This window comes from Mirounga leonina, unplaced genomic scaffold (genome assembly GCF_011800145.1).
Source record: "Mirounga leonina isolate KUSES-001 unplaced genomic scaffold, KU_Mleo_1.0 Mir_95, whole genome shotgun sequence".
Taxonomy (NCBI): domain Eukaryota; kingdom Metazoa; phylum Chordata; class Mammalia; order Carnivora; family Phocidae; genus Mirounga; species Mirounga leonina.
This window is the reverse complement of record NW_023270865.1, coordinates 8,106,671-8,127,678: the sequence shown is the minus strand read 5'-3', so window position 1 is coordinate 8,127,678 and position 21,008 is coordinate 8,106,671. Positions and strand designations below refer to the sequence as shown.

At 46.3% G+C, this 21,008-nt stretch overlaps 1 protein-coding gene and 1 long non-coding RNA gene across 7 annotated transcripts in view; one reads left to right on the top strand and one right to left on the bottom strand.

The window, feature by feature from the left end:
- The window catches only part of LOC118006181, a 177,815-nt gene extending 162,796 nt beyond the window's left edge, over window positions 1-15,019 (bottom strand). For 5 of the 6 annotated variants that reach the window (XR_004677988.1, XR_004677989.1, XR_004677990.1 and 2 more), the window contains exons 1-3: window positions 14,531-15,019; window positions 11,481-11,580; window positions 10,147-10,276 (exon numbers count right to left, since the gene is read on the bottom strand). This is a non-coding gene — a long non-coding RNA (uncharacterized LOC118006181). The remainder of the gene's footprint in view (window positions 1-10,146; window positions 10,277-11,480; window positions 11,581-14,530) is intronic. The other variant, XR_004677992.1, reaches the window with a different exon arrangement.
- Window positions 14,087-21,008, top strand: part of DAP (death associated protein) — a 65,316-nt gene continuing 58,394 nt past the window's right edge. Inside the window, exon 1 of the mRNA XM_034998777.1 lies at window positions 14,087-14,262. Coding sequence (XP_034854668.1) covers window positions 14,208-14,262 — 55 coding nt within the window. The 5' untranslated portion in view covers window positions 14,087-14,207. The remainder of the gene's footprint in view (window positions 14,263-21,008) is intronic.

Below are 21,008 nucleotides of genomic sequence, written 5' to 3'. Positions count from 1 at the left end.
GTAGGAAAGATGGCACTCCCTGCAAGGATCTACCCATGTCATGTTTCTATACACATAAGAAATAAAGGCTTAAAAATAAATTATGGAAAATCCTAAAGTGGTCCATTATCAAAATATTTACTGGGTGACAAAGCTCTTTGCTTCTACTTTTTTTTCCTGCAGTATATAGGGCTCACCAAACCTAACTGCAAAGGACCAGACAGTAAATATTTTTTGACTTAGAAAGCCACATGACCTCTGTCACAACTACTCAACCTTGCCATTGTGGCAAAAAAGTAGCACTAAGCAATATGTAAGCAAATGGGCATGAATGTGTTTCAATAAAACTTTATTTACACAACAGACATCAGGCAAAATTTTACTCACAGCTTGTAGTTTGCCAAGTGTGCAGTAGAAAATAGCCTATAGTCTATTTGAGAATAAAACAGAAATTAGCAATAAAAATACAGAACTAGCATGGTACTATTTCTGACAAAGCATTCAGGTGACACATGTATAAAATGCTTCATCATAAACACATGCAAATAATATTGAGTCCATATTGGCAATCACCATCCAAGTAGAGAACATATGACCTGCGAGCTCTCCTGTCATCTAGAATATTAGTAGTTGTGCAGCTGTTGAGTCAATGGGGTGAGAGTGGAAGGTCCAAAATGAACTAAAATATTTATTTTGCCAACCTAATGATGAACTTCTACTAGTCACCTAGAACAGCACTTCCATTCATTTCTTTTGTTTAATGACACAACAAAAGAACATTGGGCTGACTGTGAAAATCCCATCTGTTGGGCGGACACAGGTAATCTAAATGAAAGGAAAACTCATAAACATAATTTCTGAACCTGAAGTGAAGATGGAAGAAGAGGCTTCCTCATGACGATTTTTCAAGTCTGAGCATCTGGAAACTAGAGCCAGACCAGCCACCAGTTCAAGGGAGCTGGATGAAATTTTTTCCGCCCGTAACTGATTCACGTTCCTGGAGAAATTCCAAACAATGGGCTGAGGGCTCCCAACACTTACCTTCTATTTCATCATTGTCACTGCATTTCAGAAATCCCAAACATTTAAACTCCACGTGCCCCTGGTTTGGGACTTTCTCCTCTTTAGAGGAGGGCAATAGTGGGCAAGAATCAGCAGCACCACCTGGTACTGTTACTCCAGGGAAGAAGGGCAGCCATCTGCACGCCCTTCTTGTGCCTTGCACGGCAGTCTGTAAGTCCGACTCATCCGTGGCCCACTGGGATGGTACAGAGAGTTGTTTGTAATCACCATGCACTGCTACATATAATCAGTCAGCATCTTCTCCTCAACAGTGATCAAAAATTAATTTGAAGAGATTTCATTTTTTTTAAAGATTTTATTTATTTATTTGAGAGAGAGAGAGAATGAGAGAGAGCACATGAGAGGGGGAGGGTCAGAGGGAGAAGCCGGCTCCTCGCCGAGCAGGGAGCCTGATGCGGGACTCGATCCAGGGACTCCAGGATCATGACCTGAGCCGAAGGCAGTCGCTTAACCAACTGAGCCACCCAGGCACCCAAGAGATTTCATTTTTAAAGGAACATTGATGTGATATTCATAAATCAATGAGCTATTAGCCCTCCTAAGTGTTATAAAATCAGTTAATGCTCCTTTGTGCGGTGAACATCATTCTTAATCATTAATACCATTAGATATGGCTTCTCTTAAAAGGCCTCAGCCAATGCATCTCAACAGGCAATGCTCCCTTTCTAAGCAACCACATGAAAAAATAAGGAGAGATCAGGAATTCGAAAACTGCTGTGGGCTTTGACTTCCTGGTAGGTTATGTATGGTTCCCTAAAATTATAGGGGAAAATTATATGTTGGGTGATTCTTAAACTTTAGCTCGAATCAGAATCCCCTGGAAGGCTCACTAAAGCACAGGTTGCTGGACCCCACCGGAGTTTCTGATTGAGTAGATTTAGGGTGGGGTGAGAACTTGCACTTCTTTACAAGGTTTCGGGTGATGCCGATGCCTCTGGAACAGGGACCACACTTTGGGAACCACTGCTCTAGAGGAGTCTGCAAACTTTCTGAAAGGGCCAAATAATGAATATTTAGGCTTTGCAACCCAGCCATATCTGAACTCTGCCACTGTAGCAGGAAAACAGCCATAGACGATACACAGATGAATGCAGGTGGTTTTGTTGCAGTAAAACCTTATTTACAAAAACAGCTGGTGGGCTGGAGTTGGTCTGTTGGCCACAGTTGGCCCATCCCTGCTCCAGAGGATGAAGGACTCCCACCACCAGGCGTGCCCTAGCTCCCAGGGTCTAAGCAATGCCTGGAAGGGGTAAGGGGTATACAAAGACAGTCTCTCCCACCCCACGTTTCTTCCTGAAGGATCTTACCTGCAGAGGAACAGAGAACCAGGAATGACATGACACCTGAATTTTGTCTTTTAAAATGTGTTCCAAGGAACTCTATGAAGTATTTGTTCAGAAACAGCCCAGGATATTAACATTGCAAAGCTTCAGAAACTGGGGAGTTGTTCAGCATTTCAGCCTGTCTTAGAGGAGAACATCGGAAGCCTACATCTGTTGCTTGTCACTATGCACAATTTCAGCCTCCAATGGACTACAGTGTAAGCTCTGAGAAAGCTAAGACCTTACCTTCAATTTCTAGAAAAGTGCCTGGCATCGGGTAGGTCTTCAGAAATAGTTGTTGAGTGAAATAAAGTATATAAAATCAATAAACCCCTTCCTAGTCTTGAGATTTCCAGATTGACCCTCAGAGCCTGGTAGCCAACTGTGCTTCCCCTGGGATGGTAGGAATGGGACAGGGACCCCAGGAGGGATGTCTTCCAGGATCACCACATGAGTTGATGAGAAGGACAGGGCTCCTTTCGGTCTCTCAGCTACTGTAGCAGACCCAGCTTGCTATCTAGAGTCTCAAGGAACACTCAGTTCTCCAACCACCTCAGTGAAAGTTGGAGAAGTTGGAAATGAAGCCCAGGGAGCCTGGGATAAAAGCAGAGAGCCTAGGGAAGTGGATGGAGAGAGCCTGCAGTGAACTTTGGGTCTGATGAGATGGGACAGACTTCAGTATCAGAAGTAAACAGCAAGGTAAGAAGAGGGGGAGGGGTGGGGGGGAGGGAGAAAGGGGTGGAGAGCAAGACTTCCCATCATGTAAAAAATCCGTTACAGGCAGTGCTTTTTATTTATGGGCAATTTGTAAGTGTGCAAGAAGGAAACACTAGACCCCAAGGTCTGAGAATCTTCTTACAAGCAAGAGAATTTATGTAAGATATATATATTCTCTGGTGGTGAGTTAAACTGATACAAAGTCAGTGAGGTCATTTTGCAGCTTGAGTCATTAACAGTAGGCATAATAACGCTATTCCCAGCAACGGGTAGGTTTAGAACCTGATGCAGTTCTTGCTGTTACAGAAGGTATGAGGTTAAAGGGTTACCTTCACAATGAATAAACAATGGATAACAGGAGTGTTCTATCTCTTGACATCAAATTCCAGAAAAACCTGTCAGGTTTTAAGATAGGTAACAGGGCATAGTCAAATTTAATGTTACTTAAGGTCTTCTCAGCCTGATTAGTCAGTTAACAGGACTCCTTATTTAACTCGCTGGGTTGGAAATGCTCTAGCCCCTTCACCTTATTTAACAACACCCAGAAAGGTCTTTTAAAACATAGCACCTGAATTAAAGTAGCTTGAGACCTAAGGAGGTTTCATGTTCTCTGAATCAAATCTCAAATGGAGATTGAGAATGAAACAGTTGTAGTTGAGTGTATGAGTCAAGGTTCTCCAAAGAAACAGAACCAATAGGATGTCTCTCTGTCTCTCCATAGATAGATAATAGATATATGGATAGATAGATAGATAGATGATAGAGACCGAGAGAAACAGAAAGACAGAGAGTGAGACAGATTTATTTTAGGAAACTGGCATGTGCAATTATGGGGGCTGGTGGGTCCAAAGTCTGCAGGGTAGGCCAGCAGGCTAGAGACCCAGGGATGAGTTGCAGCTTGAGTTTGAAGGCGGTCTGTTGGCAAAATTCTCTCTTCCTCCTGGGAGATCAGTCTTTTTTCTATTAAAGCCTTCAGCTATTTGGATGAGGCCCATCCACATCATGGAGGGTAATCTGCTTTACTCACAGTTTACGGAGTTAAATGTTAGTCTCATCTAAAAAACACCTTCACGGGCAGCTGGGTGGCTCAGTCGGTTAAGTGTCTGCCTTCGGCTCAGGGTATGATCCCGGGTCCTGGGATCAAGCCCCGTGTTGGGCTCCCTGCTCTGCGAGGAGTCTGTTTCTGCCTCTTGCTCTGCCCTTTCCCCATCCCCACTCCTGTCCTCTCTCTTATTCTGCTCTCTTTCTCAAATAAATAAATAAAATAAATTAATTTTAAAAAATAAAATAAAGGGCGCCTAGGTGGCTCAGATGGTTAAGCGTCTGCCTTCAGCTCAGGTCATGATCCCAGGGTCCTGGGATCGAGACCCGCATCAGGCTCCCTGCTCCTTGGGGAGCCTGCTTCTCTCTCTCTCTCTCCCTCTCTCTCTGTCTCTCATGAATAAATAAATAAAATAAAATAAAATAAAAAGCACCTTCACAGAAACATCTAGAATCACGTTTGACCAAATATCTGGGTACTGCAGCCTAGCCAAGTTAACACACAAAATGCACCATCGCACGGGGTCGTCCTCTCACAGCAGCCCAGACAGAAGTTCAGCCCTTGGTGGGTCCAGAGCTTCCCTGCTTTGCCTCCTTTCAGAGGCCGTCGGCGCCCTCTCCTTCATCCCATGAGCTCCGCCATATTCCACAAATGTTCCAATAACTATTCAGACTAGGTTTATCTTTCTGAAAATAATAAAGAGAAGAGAGGAAGGAAGAGCAGAGGGGAGGAAGGGAGAATATCATCCTCAGGTGATGAGGAGCAATAAATAAGCCAAACCCACCCAAGCCCAGCCCAACGTGTTACTCTCTGCTATTTGTGGGTGTGATGTCACATCAAACTTCACCTTTTCCACGGACCCTGCAAGGAATAGCCTAAGTGTAGCGTTTCTTTACCTAAACCCTCCATGATTCTTTGTTAAGAAGATGAATAGTTATGTTGTAAGTCTCAAGCAAGCTACTGAAGCTTGTATATTTTCTTCTTTTATCTTTTCCATGGCCAAAGGCAGTTTATTAATTTATGTCAGTAAAAAGCTCTGAATGGTGCCCCAGAGGGTCCCTCCAAGCCTGAAGGATGGACTTGAGATTCGTTCTTATCTGGATTAATCACAATTGTATTTCCTAAGCTCGGACCTTTTCCTAAAAATTGAGCAAGAGCAGAACTGGTTTTCCTCAAAACATGGTGAGAACCAGGACGCCCTCCGAAATCCTTATATACAGCCTCCTTCAGCCTGCAGTCACACACAGAGACTTCAGCCCGAATGAAAGAATTAATCAATTTTCTTAAATCATTTCACTGGGAAGAAAGATAGCTTAAAAAGAAACCCAGGTAATTTCAGCAGGGAAATAGGCTTTAAGTTTGTTAGGGAAATTATCTGCCATCTCTAACCTCAGAATAGTGAGAGAGAATGAAACTCACCCCCTCTCACTAGCGAGAGAGAGAGAAGTGCCCAAAGGTATCTTCCAGAATCATGGACATATATTTGCTTATTGATACAGGCTCATCACTTGAATGTTATGACGCAAATAACTTAGGAGCAATAAATAAGCCAAACCCACCCAAGCCCCTGTTCATGCTGATTCCTGAGAGCTGAAATCACCAATAAATTAACTTAAATCCATAAAATAACAATACTTAAAGCCCTTTCTATCTGCAAGGTAATCCAGGTGAATGTCACCTATGATAAGTCATATTGATAACATGTGCCCTTGAAATTATGTGAAGAGAATGGCATTTCACTTCTATGGTCTTCCTTCTAAAAACCCATAACCTCGGGGCGCCTGGGTGGCTCAGTCGGTTGAGCGACTGCCTTCAGCTCAGGTCATGATCCTGGAGTCCCGGGATCGAGTCCCGCATCGGGCTCCCCGCTCGGCGGGGAGTCTGCTTCTCCCTCTGACCCTCCCCCCTCTCATGTGCTCTCTCTCAAATAAATAAATGAAATCTTTTAAAAAAAATAAAAAAATAAAAACCCATAACCTCTATTTAACAATGAGGGAAACATTAGACAAGCATAAATTGAGGGACAGTGTACTAAATAAGGTAGTTAAAAAGAATCCTTATCTATTTTTTTCTGGAAGCCAGATGTCATATGTGGTAGATTCTAATGCTGACAGGATTATTGAGACAGGGTGATTGCTTTCACCTTTGGACACTGCTCTATTACTTAGGTTTTCTAAAGTATATTTTTATTTTTTTAATGTATTCATAAAAAGTGCTTCTTACATGAAAGTAGTCCAAACATCTACTATGTAGTAGTTAAAACATCTATGCCTATTGAGATAAGTCACAACACGCAGCTTTGGAAGGGAAAGAAATAGCCAACAAGCTCTTTGAGACCATTCACCATTCCTCACTTAAAAACCTGTCAATTGTTTTTTCTATTTCTGTGAGAAATGCCTTTCGAATTTTGACAGGGATTGCATTGATTCTATAGATAGCTCTGAGTGGTGGGGACATTTCAACTATATTAATTCTTCCAATCTACGAATATGGGCTATCTTTTCATTTGTTTGTGTCTTTAATTTCTTTCATCAAAGTCTTGTAGTTTTCATTGTACACAGATCTTTCACTTCCTTATTTAGATTTATTCCGGAGTCTTTTATTGGTTTTGAGGCTATTGTGAATGGGATTGTTCTTGGGGGCATTATGCTATGTGAGATAAATCAAAGACAAATAACTGTACAGTATCACTTATATGTGGAATCTAAAAGAACTGAATCATAGAAACAGAAAGTAGATTGGTGGCTACTAGGAGCTGGAGGTTGGAGGAATTGGGGAGATGTTTACAAGTATAAACTTACAACTAGTAGATAAATACATTCTGGAGATCTAATTCATAGCACAGTGATTATAGTCAATAATATATCATAAATCTCAAAGTTGCTAAGAGACTAGGTCTTAATTGTTCCCACTGCACACACAAAAATGATAATTATGTGACCTAATAGAGATGTTAGTTAATGCTAAGGTGGTGATCATATTGCAATATATTAATGTATCAAATCAACATTGTACTTGTACAATGTTACCCATCTCGGTTTTTTGAAAAGCCTGTGAAAACAGCTTTTTTGAAAACTGGTGTCTATAAGACCATCAAAACTCCAAGATTTCTCAAACTGCCTTTTTGAAGGCAAGCAGCACAGCAGGAGGGCTTTGTGGATCTGGAAACAGCTGTGGTAAGCAGGGAAGCCCAGACCTCGGGGGCTGCGGCTGTCACTCAGGAAGATAATCCCGCACCACCCTCCCATCGGACCTGGCTGGCCCAGCACCTGCGAATCGGCTCAGAAGAGGGAGCCCCTGAGTGTCCACCTGCTGACCTGGACCACCGCTGGAGAATACCAGATGGCATTGCGGTCCAAGCCTATTGTAGGGCTGACATCCCCACTAACGATGGTGTGGTGGTTCTTTTCGTTAACCCAAATTCTTTTTTATTCTTAATCTTAAATCAATATATGTCTGAACAATGATCCCAAACAGCAATCTTCAAAATGTGGTCCAGGGACCTCTGGAGGCTCCCTATACGCATTCAGAGGAAATGTAAGGTCAAAGCTTTTTTTTTTTTTTTTTTTTTTAAATGATACTGAAATGCTTTTTGCTTTTTTCCACTTTCATTTCCTCTTGAGTGTACAAGGAAGCATCCCAGAGGCTACAAGATGTGATATTGCAGGAGACTGAATGCAAGAAGCCAAGATGAGAATCCCACTGTCTTCTCTTCAGCCAGACCTTAATCCAGGACCTCCTGATCCTCTGTTACCTTTCCGTGCTCAGCCCACCCTCAAGTCAGACTGGAGGAATCACTGTTTTGCACACACAGACCATTGCCTCCTGCCTCCAGGCTTCTCCTCTGCTATTCCTCCATATGGTATGTCCTCCTTCTGCCTCCTGTCGACTGGAAAGGCATTCTGCTCAACCTGCAAAGCTCGACTCCATGTCCCCTAACCCTTGAAACCAGTTCATTATCACCATTCCTACCCATCCACAAATCACTGGGAACCTCGTATTGTTCCAGAATATTCATCATGTTCTGTCTTGTATATTACATACAAGACAGACAGTTGTTCTGTCTTGTGTATGTATGTCTTGAATAGTCGTCATGGTCTGTCATGTTTACTTTGCTGTTTCTCTAAAATCTCTAACAAGTAATGTGCTTTGGGTAGACTTGTATTTAGTTCCTTGAAGTTTACCCAGCATCTTCAATATGCTATCACATACTCTTCTTGTAAACTTTCTAGAAGGGTGCATTATTACTCCCATTTCTTAAGGGGAGGGAGGCATCAAAACTCAGAGACGATGGCATTTCCCTGGTGTCACACATCTTTGTGATCAGGCTGGGTCTCAAACCTTGGTCTGGAAACCCCGAGACCAGCTCTCCGCCATTTGTAGATTCTCCTTCCCAGGCCAATCCCAAGTGGAAAGTTTGAGCAGAGGCTCACGGCTGAAAGGCCGAAGCAGCCTCTCAACGTCCTGTTTGTCTTTCACTTTAGCTCTCTAAAAATGACATACTCACCCCTGAAGAAACTTCCAAATTTTTTAATGGGACAAGGGTAAAATAATGTCCTAGGACCACTGAATCCTGGATAGATTAAGAAAAAAAAAAAATCTAAGCAATATATGTTGTTCTTCAATTTCAGACTCCCTTGAGATGATTTTATCTTGCTGAAAACCTCTTTATTCTTGATGTCTTTGTCATGTTTATTTTTTATACTTAGAGCAATTCAGATACCCTTGTAAGAATTTTATATAAGGAGATAAATGCTAAGACTAATATTGAATAACTACTTGAATCCCTGAGTGAGATTCGTGTTATCACCTCCACTATGGAACTATAATCCCAGAATGTGGATGTAGCTTTGCACAAGGTCAAATCATGACTCTGTGAAAGAGCCAGAAACAAAATTATCCCTGCGCCCACCCCACATCTCTCGCTAAAACACACTTTTCATAAACAGACTCCACAGCATTTGCAGTTCCGTGGGAAATCAGCATTCGTGGCTGTAGCCCACTCATCTTTTTTGCAGTTTCTCTTTCTCACTTCCAAATACTGATAAGAAGAATGTGTTGCCAAGATTCAGGCTGGGATTTTTTTTCTCCAAATATCCTTAGCTAAAGGATAACCTCCTATGTGACCAAAACTGACCTCCATGTCCTTTATTAGCTGTTGAATTACTTTAGAAAAATGACCCAAAGTGCTTCTAGATTACCATGTGACCGACAAGTCGAAGCCCAATGAATCCCAAAGGATTCCTCGTGTGTGTGTGTGTGTGGGTGGGTGTAAGACCCGTGATATTCTATTATTTTTATTTGACTCTAGGACATGCATATTCTCCTTAAGTACTGTATGTGTGGGGGTGTCACATAAATTATCCTTAAATTAATATTCTTTAAAACCTCCATAATATAATAAGAAATCTCTTGGATGTTACAAAGTCAAGAAGGCTGCCCTTCCTTTCTGAGCAATATCAACAATGGAAGAGAAGTGCTGTGTAGTGAGTCAGAATATAAAAATCCTCACCTGTCAGACAAACAGCGCAAGAAGACAGAACTTATGGGCCAGTCTGGAATAAGGAAGCAACGTTCATCAAACTGATTGATAGGTGGGGTACTTTCAATACACCCTAGGACAACTCACCTATTTCCTGAGTGCTAATGAAAACTCCCTTCACAGTAGTAACACTACATAATCCAGGATGTTACGGTTTACAGAGCAGGATGGTGACAAGCATGGGGTTTTCTCGGGTCTCCCCCATACCAGCCACCGATCCCTGTGCTTGGCCTTTCATGGGCGGGGTTTCTCCATCAGTGAGGATGGAGGAGCCCTTGGGTCTCAGGATCTTGTGGACAGCTAATGTGACCACGAAGAGCTCAGCAGCCTGTATGCAGCACTTCATCCTGAATTCACACAAGCCCTGAGGAGGTGAGTGTTCACACCTCTGATGTATCGTGCAGATAAGGACACAGGCTGAGAGAGGTTCAGTGCTGGAGCCCAGGGGACAACACACACACCTGGAGGAGAGGATCTGCACTTTCTGTTCCTTCTTCAAATACTTTTTCCGGTGCTCACAGTATTCACATTCAGAAGTATCTTGCATTCGGCACCATTTTTTCCAGCACCATCTGGGATTGAACAAGTCTACTTAGAGAATAAAGGGAAACAGCTCACAGCACTCTACTTAGAAGGCAGCCAATAGTGGGAGAAAATGGGATTAGGGCTTCAAAAAGCCAGCTTCTGGTCCCCGCGTGACTCACGAGTTGTGTCCCGTATCAACCCAACAATCCCTCCTTCTCCCTTTCGCTTACTTTTCTTTCCTTGGTAAAAGAAGTGAAACCGCCTTGCTCTCAGAATTAGAGTGAGCTTCAAAGGAGATTAGTCACTCGGCAATTCTAATAATAGCTGGGTGTGCATGGCCACATAGAAACCTTCCAGTGGGTGGTGCGTGACATTTACCCTCAGCATCCGGGACTGGTGAGGCTTGACACACCTGCACGTACGCATACACACATGCACACACAAACATGTGCATGGTGGAAGTAAGTGGTAGAAAGGATACATGGCCATCTGTATTGATGGTACCTACACGGTAGGTGTATTTTCATTCTCTGTGTAGTCCCTACTGGCTGTTCATTTTGGTAACAGTCGCAAGAAATTAAATGTATCCATGCTCTGGAATTATGGGGGAGAATATCCACGGAGTGCTTTTTATGTGCTCACTTTGGTTTTGGATGCTGCCCATGCAGTGGGCAAATTGGACAAGGTCTCTCCCCTCGTGGGGCTAACACATGATTGGTGTTACAGTCAGAGGAGACAGAGAGTTAATGCCCAGAAGATGGATGAGGAATTTTGGATGAGGATGAAGTGCTGTGAACACAAAGGGACGAGAGTCAAGTACCTGGGCTGGCTTCTTCAGGTTTGGTGGGCAAGGTTGGCCCGATGGAAAAGCTGACTCCAAATAAGAAGGAGTGAGTCGTGCAAGAATCTGCGGGAGATGGTTCCGGGTGGAGGAACAGCTAATGGTAAGGCCCAAAGGGAAGGACTGGATTGTCCCACTAAAGGAGTATCAGAAAGGCCAGGGTGGCCAGAGGGGCCATGAGACATGAGCTCCCAGAGGCGGGCATGGCCCCCATCATGCAGGGCCTGGGAGGCCATGTGCGTTGGGGGCTGCATTTGGCTACATGTAAAGACACCAACCACGGGGACTTGATCTAATAGGGGTTTGTTTTCCACACAACACAATAGTCTATAAGGGAGGTCCATTGCTCTGCAGAGCCTCCACAGAACCTCAAATCCCACATGCCTCTGATCTCTGTGCTCTGCTACCCTTAGCATTTGGCATGCTTACCTTTAGTCGCCTCATGGTTGCAATAGGATTGCTCTGTCTTCCACTTCCTGGCTGAATTCAGGGCAGTATCAACAGTGAAGTCAAGGAGAGGAAGGGCAGTCTTCATATCAAGCATGCAAAAAAATTTTTTTAAGATTTTATTTATTTTATTTGGGGGGGGGGGCAAAAGGAGAGAGAGAACCTCGAGCAGACTCTGTGCTGAGCATGGAGCCCGACACGGGGCTCAATCCCACAACCCTGAGATCATGACCTGAGCTGAAATCAAGAGTCAGACACTCAACCAACTGAGCCACCCAGGCGCCCCTCAAGCATGCAAAATTTTGCCAGTAATCTCCCAACAAACTCCCACTTACATTCCAGTGGCAGAATTTGCCCCCCACCCCCGGCTGCAAGGGAGGCTGGGAAACACAGGTGGTTTTTCCAAGCCAAGATGCTTACACAACCACATCTTCTTCAATAGCAATGCTATTGATTAGGCAGGTACCCCCCACTGTAGTTTGGATGCTATTCTAGGTAGGAAAGTATTATGGGGTAGGTGGGTGACTCAGGAATTCTGCTTTGAATAAGTAAAACTAGACATGACAATCACATCGAAGTGTCCCAGTGTAGTCCCAGAACAGGGCTTAGCAAAGATATGGATCCTCTGAGGCCTCAGGGTAGCCCAGTGGGGCCACTAAGGCCCCTGGATAGCTTGACTCCCTCCTCAGAAACCTCCTTCTTTTACCCTAGGATTCCCTAGGAATGCCACACGTCACGGGATAGAAAATATCATCACTCTTAACATGCAACTTTATGTACCATTGAAGGCAAAAATGCTGCCAATTAAACTATAACACAATGTTTTCTAACCTAGAAATTTTATACTTCCTAGAAATGGTTCTTTGGGGCTTATTAAGACATGAGTTTTTAACCATATAGTACTCACGCACATACATAAAAAGGAAAATATTCATACAATTAATTGGTTGGGTATCCTTAAAGGTTCTTTCCATTCAGAATCCAAATCAATAGTTGTCTGTGGATTTTCTCACTCTGCTGCATTAAGAGTGTAAGTGATGCAGCATCTCTTAAAAAGAGCACTCTACTATTTATTTTGGATTTTCTTCTAAGCTGCTGACACCTGTCTTTGAGTTTTGATGTGAATGAATGAATGTAAGGGATGACAAATATATCATGACTGCCGCCTGGCCAACAGCTATCTTGCTATTATACTGTTGAAATGTGGGGAGAAAGCCCGGGACAAATGAGTAGAATGTGCATTTCTATGTGTGCTGTGATGCAGAGTTGGGCAGTGCTCCTTAGACATCCACAGGTCAAGGAAGTAGCCTGAAGCTTAGTGAAGGCACAGGGATAGTGAAATGGGTTTGCAGATTTGGTATCCTTAAGCATATGGATGACGGTCATACCCGTGGGCCTGTAGTTGACCACTAGAGCGAAGTCCAGAGAAGAAGGCTGGTGCTGAGCCTTAGAATACTCAAATGTTTACAAATCTAGAAAAGAAGCCAACACACCTAACAGAGTTCGCAGCCAAGCACCCAGCCAGAACACTGATGTCAAGGCAGGGATGTGGCATCCCTGAAGCTAAGGAGGGGGACGGTCGTCTAGGTCAAGTGCTGCTGAGAGGTCAAGTAGGATGAGACTGGAAGAGCGACCACTGGATTGGGCAGCATGGAAGTCCTAAGTAACCTTGGCAAAAGAACCTTCCCGGTTTGGGGGCAGCCTCTGTACAGCTGGAGGATCACTAGATGGATTGGACTGGACTGAGGGATAAGAGGGAGTGAGATGCTCAACCTCTTTGATCAAAAGAGGTACTGTATTGTCAAAAGTAGATGTAGAGCCAAGAGAGACGGTAGTGTTTCCTTTTCTAAAGACACTGGGCATGTTTGAACGCTAATTCAGCAAGGCGGGATTGATGGCGCAGGAGGGGATATCTGCAATTGCAAAGCGCCTGAGAAAGCGGGAAGGATGCGAACCGGGGCACGAAAGCGAAGGATCAGCTTTGGACAGAATCGAGATCCATCGCGACAAGGAGACAGCACACGGGACACAGACGCAACACAGTCCTGGAACTCTGTCCAGACCCCCGGCTTCCCAGCGCTTTCTCACGGGCAGTACTCCCATTTGCAGCATCTTTTAACAAATCCCTCCAATCCTCGGGCTCCCGATCGGTCCCACCTGGGGGGGGGGGGGGGTCTCCTCTCCGCACGTGATTAATCTCTCCAAGCGTGAGCTGGACAAGGGCATCTGGCAGACAGGCCGGTCCCCAGGGGCGCGCCACCGTCGTCACCGTCCATCTGGCGGTCGGTAGAGGGCGGCCCGGGAAGGTGCCACCCTCCTTTTGGGCCACTTCAACCTCCGCCAACAACCCTTGCCAGCAGCAGCCCCGCCTCCTCTCCCCACAAACACCAGCCCTCGCCTTCCCTCCTCCTCCCGCGCCCCGAGCCACAGCTTCCAACGTGGCGCTGCCGACTGCGCAAGCTCACCACACAGCACGCGCGGGCGCCGGAGGGGCGGGGCCAGGCGCCGTGACGACAACGCGCAGCCGCGGTGGGCGGGACGCGCCACGTCGGCGCGCGCCGGCCCGCCCCTCCCGGCGGCCGCCGTCACCGCCTCCGTGCGCGGCCCCGCCGCCCCCGCTCCCGCTCGCGCTCCTCCAGCCCGGCCCGCGAGCCCGCTGTCTTCGCCGTCGCCGTCGCCGTCGCAGCCCCTCGGACACGCGGTCGCATCATGTCTTCGCCTCCCGAGGGGAAGCTAGAGACGAAGGCCGGACACCCGCCCGCCGGTACTGACTCGTTCCCATTTTCTGTCCTCCCGCGGGGCGCGAGGGCGGGCTCGAACCCCGGGGCGCGAGCGCGGGGCGCGGAGGGGGCGCCGGGGCGCGGGCTCTGGCGGCCGTTCCGGGGCTCCGCAGACCAACTCGGCCCGCGCTGCCGAGGCCCCGGACGCGCAGGGCCCGCAGCCTCGAAGCCGGGGGAGTTGCATGCAAATCAGAATGACTTGAAGGACCTGCTTGCACAAGCTCCCCAGACACGTTTGCGCCCAGTACTCACTCAGGATGAGCAGATGTCTTAGGAAAACGAGTATCCGGAGCGATTAGAAGTCCATGTGTGTAGTGTCGTGGTGATGAGTGATTGTAGGCGGACAGCGTCTTATACGGACAAAAGAACCAGAGGAGCGGAAACAATTTCTATCATTAATTACTCACTGTGACGGTCCCCGTTCGCCCGACTTTCTTTCGCATCCAGCTTTTCTTAAGTGCTTTTTCCGTGAGCTTTTTTTTTTTCCTCTTCAAATCCTAAACTTCTGAACCAAGGAAGCTAAATCCAGGAAAGAGTCATCTTTCTTAAAAACAAACAAAAAATACGAATCCAAGCGGGCTTTATGTTCAGACCGCCTTCTCTCCGAGCACAGTTCCCGTTTGTTCTTCCGACTCTGTACGAACCCTGTCGATGTCTGTTTCTCTTCTCCTTTGGAATGACAGTCGATCCATATGGGAGGACCCAAGGCCACCGTCGCAGAAACTGAGTCACCTCAGTGTGGGGCTTCCTTCAGGGTCTTCATTGTACACATTACTGATAAAGTCAGTCTTCCACTAACAGAAGCCTTATCCAAACATGGCTGCTTTGGGGGGCCCATTTGTGCCCATTCTTGTTGTAGGAGAGCCCGGTGATCTCTGTCTGCCATTCCCACTCTAGGGCACTAATTCTCTCCCTCAACAGGGGCAACAAAGCGGTTTTTAATAAGTTGCATTCCAGAGTAGATATTATTTTTCACCGGTGAGAGAAGCTCTCAACAACAACTGGCACTTAGAAGAATAATGGCTAACTGGTGTGTAGGGACTGAAGAGGCATGGGATTTCACAAAACAGCTCCACTATCATGGAGAATAGGCTTTGGGGCCCTTTGCATTGGTTTAGTTACAAAAAAGGGAGAGAGTGCCTCAAAGGGGTTGCTTTTAAAGATAACTTTGACCTTTAGTTCCTACTGCTAGGGATCCGCATCCAGCTGCCCACTGACCTGGGCAGTTCCACAGGAAGGAACACCTCCAGTTACACTCATGGCCTTGGACTATGTGGCAGCCGTCTGCCCATGACTCCCCTGTCCCTGGCTGTTGAGTGGCATTAAAGTGTATCTGTTGGAATGATACCAAATCAAAGTCGCCGTAATTGCATGGAGAGATATCAATATGGAGATTTTTAAGATCAGAGATATAAACTGTACTTATTAACTTCCCAGGAGAAACTTCATAAAGGGCTCTAATTTTCTTTGAATTGTAAACAGCTAAGCTTTGTGAATTACAAATTAAATAGCTTATTTATGCGCCAGGAGCAAGGAACCAACTTATTTGTGCTGGTGAGCAGTGAACTTGGGTTCTAAGTTTTGAGGCCCATCATTTTGCTAGGGCTCAGTTTTCCTATTCTTTTAAATGGGAGGTTTGGGCCAGCTGACCTTCCTGTGGGAAAGGCTCAGGACAGGGCTTCCTTTGCTACTTCTTCAGCTCTGTTCCTTCCATCCATCAGGACCAGTGCCAAAGGGCATTTAATCCCACAGGTAAACTCCTCAAGTGATTTCAGGACAGGTCCTTCAGCCTTTGGGGCCCCAGTCAAGTAGGAGCTACTTAGGGATCTGTCACTGTTATTCTGCATTTTCCAAGACCAGTCACACTTGGCCAGAGTTGGAGGAAGGGCCTGGCATCCTGACCCAGGGGTACTGGTTAGAAAGGGGCCTTTTGCTGCTTGAAGTATTTTGCTTCCCAGCAATGCCCCTCAGTGCATTCCCCTGTATTACAGAGGTTCCAGCAAGAAAGCTCAGGGTGTCCGTGCTTACTCTGGCATGGCCAGAGAGGAGGCAGTTCCGCGGAGTAGATGTTATTAAAAAATAAACTAAAAAGACGACAACCCACTATAATAAAGAATAATCATCAGAGGTAAATCATAAATCAAAATAACAGCCTTAAAAACTTTGGGAACCCTTTCATTAAGTGCTTAAGTTGGGTAACAAAGACTAGTGCTTAAATTCTCAATTGGAAACAATAAAGTCCTCTCCCATAACTATCTTCATGTTCTTTTGTGTTTTCTTTTTACTGCTGTCTGAGCCAGGTGCCCCCCTGTGCATTCCCACAGCAACCCGTTTCCTCATTATCACACTTAACTCCACCTATCTGCCTCTCTTCTCCTTACTTCTGGGCTGAGTCTTTTTTTTTTTTTTTAAAGATTTTATTTATTTGAAAGAGAGCGCGCTTGCGCGGGGCAAGGGGTGGGGCCAGGTGGTAGGAGCAGAGGGAGAGGAACAGACAGACACTGTGCTCAGTGCGGAGCTCAGTGCAGAGCTCAATCTCACAACCCTGAGATCATGACCTGAGCAAAAACCAAGAGTCGGACGCTCAACTGACTGAGCCACCCAGGCACCCCATTTCTGAGCCGAGTCTTATTGATAGCATTGCCCCGAGGGCCTTGGCCCAGTGCCAGGCACAAAATAATAAATAGCTCCTGAGAGAGTTTCTCCCGAGCCTCTCATCACCTCTCATCCCCCAGAGCATGCAGGATCTGCAACGTCCCTCCACTTCTGAGCCATCTCCAGTGTGTACTAGTGATGCAAAGGGGCCTCTCAGCCAGTTCAGGTAGCATCTTAGTAGTGGAAATAGTAACTAACGTGTGCTGAGTGTTACAGCATGCTGGTGTTGCCCTCTACCCTTCTAAATTCATGGCGGATTAACAAGAGAAAAACAAACAGAAGTTTAGTAACATGTAGGCCTCCTGTGTTAGTGGGAGAGACGGAGGGAAACTAAGTAACTCCCTGTCGTGGCAGGAGCCACCAGCTCGAGCTAAAGGCGCTGGCGGCCCCGCCTCACCCTGCAGGGCGCTGTCATCTGGGCCCTCGGTAAAAGTAATGAAGTCTTAATGACTTGAGACCCCTCCACTGCTCTCCACTACAAAGTATCCGTGGAGAAATGGGCTGAGACGGCTTGTTTTATGAGCGTTATTGCAAATACAGATTAGCAAAGTTAGAATTAGTGAGCGAGGTTCTGTTCCATCAAATAGCAGGACCAGGGTGCCAAGGCGGCACGGAACATAATTATGAGACACGCTATTACTCATTTCTGCCTATCTTCAGGAGTTTGTGGTGGTGATGTGGGTAAAATCTCTCTGTTAAATACATTTTGATGGCCCCGTTCCCCTCCATTTCCCAGGGTAGCCAAAACCATATGTCAGTAAAGTTCTTGTAAATCTAATATGTGATAGCTCTGAGCGTTACTAATTTTACATATGGTTTTCTTTGAAAAGTAGACTTTCCGTCCCTTCTAGAACTGAGTCAAATGGAAATATAAACATAATTGTATTTATTTAAAGTGAAACGGAAAACAGATTACTTTTTTTAGTCATTTGAGGATAATTCAAGTCTCTGTTACATGAATCATTCAAACATGAGTTAAGGATGCATTTAAAAGTTTGTGGGTGATAATTCTCCCTAAATCGTCTCCTGCAGGAAGGTTTTCAGATTATCTAGGCCACTCTATCACCAGCAATGGAAGACTAATTTGTCTTTTATTGTATTAACTGTTCAGTCACAGATTTGCTAAGCACACCCCTGGTGCCCTCAATCCAGTCACTAACCCTTGAAGAGCACAGGAAAGTCTGCTTTTGCTCCCGACATGCCAAGAAAAAAAGAGAAAAAAGACCCTTCTAGTCACTGCATTTTTTTCAAAAACTCCCTGTCAGGGTGGAACGCAGCATTTCTAAAACATAGTTTAGATTTCACTTCATTGTTCCGTACTTGGTTTCATCCTCTTTCCATTCCAGACGATGCCCCGTGCATTCTTTTGTGGTTTGGGGAATGTTTCCCCTTCCCAACTTCAGAAATCTTTTCATTTGTATAGGGAACACTCACTGTTGTTTCAAGTACTGTGTTAGTTACAGTGACATCAAAAGTATAAAGTACTAGTTACAGTTGCCTTAGTGAGTTCAGTAGTGCTCACTGTTGTTCACAGACAACCCAGAATCTCAGCGGTGGGGCTGAACAAGTGGGGGTCTCTTTCCCTTCCCGGGGAGCCTTCCTACAAGGAACAGTGCAGAGGCCAAGGCCCCCCATCCCATGGCCTGTGCACAGGGGACAGGGAGTGGGGGCTTATGGTGACACCTGGGACTTAAGTCTGCCACTGCATCGCTTTCCAGTGGCCGCTGTAGGCAAAGCATGATAAACTTAGAGTCTTAAAATAACACAACTTTCCTATTTTATCATTCGGGAGGTGAGAAGTCTGAGATGGGGCCCACCAGGCTGAAATCAAAGTGTCTGCATGGCTCATTCCTTCTGGGAGGGTTCTGCAGAGTCCTTTTTTTTTTTTTTTTTTCGCCTTTTCCAGAAGAATCTCCTTATTTTAAGGTCAGCTGAGTAGCAACCTTAACTCCCCCTTGCCGGCTAACCCAACACATCCATAGGTTCTACGGGACTAGGGCGTAGACATCTTGGTGGGGGAGGGGAAGATGGATCCTCCTTTTCCCTGCACTTTCGGCAATCAGCTTCCCTAAACTGAAGGATCCCCAAGCGGCTGCCCGCACCCCCTCCTCAGCTTTGGCCCAGTCTGTCCAGCAAGGTCCCCGTCCTGGGCCGGTCACCACTCACTCTGTGCTCTGGATCCCAGCCCGGTGGTAGAATGGACACTGTGGAAGGCGGGCCCGGCCTGTCCAGTTCTGACCAGGGCTCTGTGGCCCCAGCCATCACGTCATGTGTCTGAACCTCAGCTCCACGAGTGACTGGATTGCTCTGTGTCACTTAAGGGCCTTCCCGCATTGGTCTATGATTCGAAGTGCAGGATAGCCGTCTGCCTTCATTCTTCCTCAGCTTTTTAGAGAGAAAACCGTCCGGGGCACAAGCTCAGGAATTGATCAGAGCTCATTATTTAGCACCAGCCATTGCTCCCCGCGCTGCCCACGGACCTGGAAGCCCCTGTCAGGACTGCAGGTGTCTTGGGGGGGGGCAGGTTCTCCTCAGGGCGGGGGGAGGGGGGTAGATCAGCTGGCAGCACCTCTCCCTACTTTCATCCCCTACTTTCCCCTTAACCCAGCCCCACTGCAGACCCACGAGCCCCCGCAGACAGGAGGTTCTTCTTCACTTCCCGGTGGGTTCTCCCTCCCCTCTCCTGGAGAGCTGTCTCTCCGAGCTGCCACGGACCCTGTTCCTTAGTCCCGTCCCCACCTAATCTCCCAGACCCGGGGCGGGGGAGATGTCCTCAGCTGCCTCCCCAGTACTCCTTACCTGGCGAAGTCTGACCACGGAGAAGGCTTCCTCCCCTCCCTTTACCCCATAGGCAGGAAGCCGCTCTGCAAAGAGCTTTGAATGTCAAACTCACTTTCTCCGTCTTGTCTCCTGGGTGGCACAGTAACCAGAGCCTGCCCTGGGCCATCACTTTGTGTTCCTCTGAGAAGCAGTGATGCTCTCTTGTTTCCTGGAAGGTCCAAGCAAAGAAGGACCTGCAGGGTGTGATCAAGGGTACAGGCTGCCAGGGCCAGATCCAGCTCCGGGCCTGCTGGCCTCCCCTTCTTCACCCCTCAGGATCCACTCCATTGGGTTACTCTAAGGTGGGATGTCATGTGGCCAGGGGTGAGAAAGAGCTCTGCACACAGTGATGGTGAAGAAGAACAAAGTTGAAGCATTACCCAGGATCTGTGATTTTCTAGAAGCTTCCATACTTAGATGGCGATGTACCGACGACAGTCCTAGGGATGCTTAGCTGACCACATCAGTGGAACACTTGCCAGGTGCCGGGCCCGGTGGGAGGCCTTTCACATGTGCTAACTCATTGAGTCCTCGGCGAACCCCTGGCAGGGAGAGCGCTGTCCCCCTTTCTTCACAGAGGGAGCACCCTGAGGCACAGAGGGTGCCAGCAATGTGCCCAGACATGCACGCGTGCGCGTGCACACACGGAAAGACACATACACAGTACACTTACACGCACGCGCGAGCAGTTGGGGCTGGGACTCGAGCCCAGAGATCTGGCTCCAGGACCCACATCGCTGTCGTCCATACAGCACTTCTTTTTTTTTTTTTTTTGTCCATACACTTCTAATACTAAATACAGTATTTGGTATTCTTCTCAGTTCTGAGCTCTCCTTTGAGTAACAACCACTACACCAACAATCCGAGTCCTTGTTTTTTCTAATGTCTCGTAAAAATACTTCCATTTGCAAATAATTCTGCAAAGATTTCTGCAGAAACAACTCTGCCTTTGTATTTTTCACAAATGAAGAGTCCTCGTGACAGGGGTAAAACAATCACAATAAATATGTGCCATCATAACGTTTTGGCAGTATTGCAAGTTCAAATGAACCTGTCTCGGTGTTGAGTTATTACTATTCTTGCCACTTTTTACTGCTGCATTAATCACCACACACACTGTGAGGGATTGATGAAGTTAATTGTTTTTATAAACCGAATTGAATGAAGCGCTAATGGGAGGTGACTGAGCCTTGACGTGTGTACTTCAACGGAGGGGTGGCCGGGCTTTGGGCTCGATTATTTCAAATGTCACCTT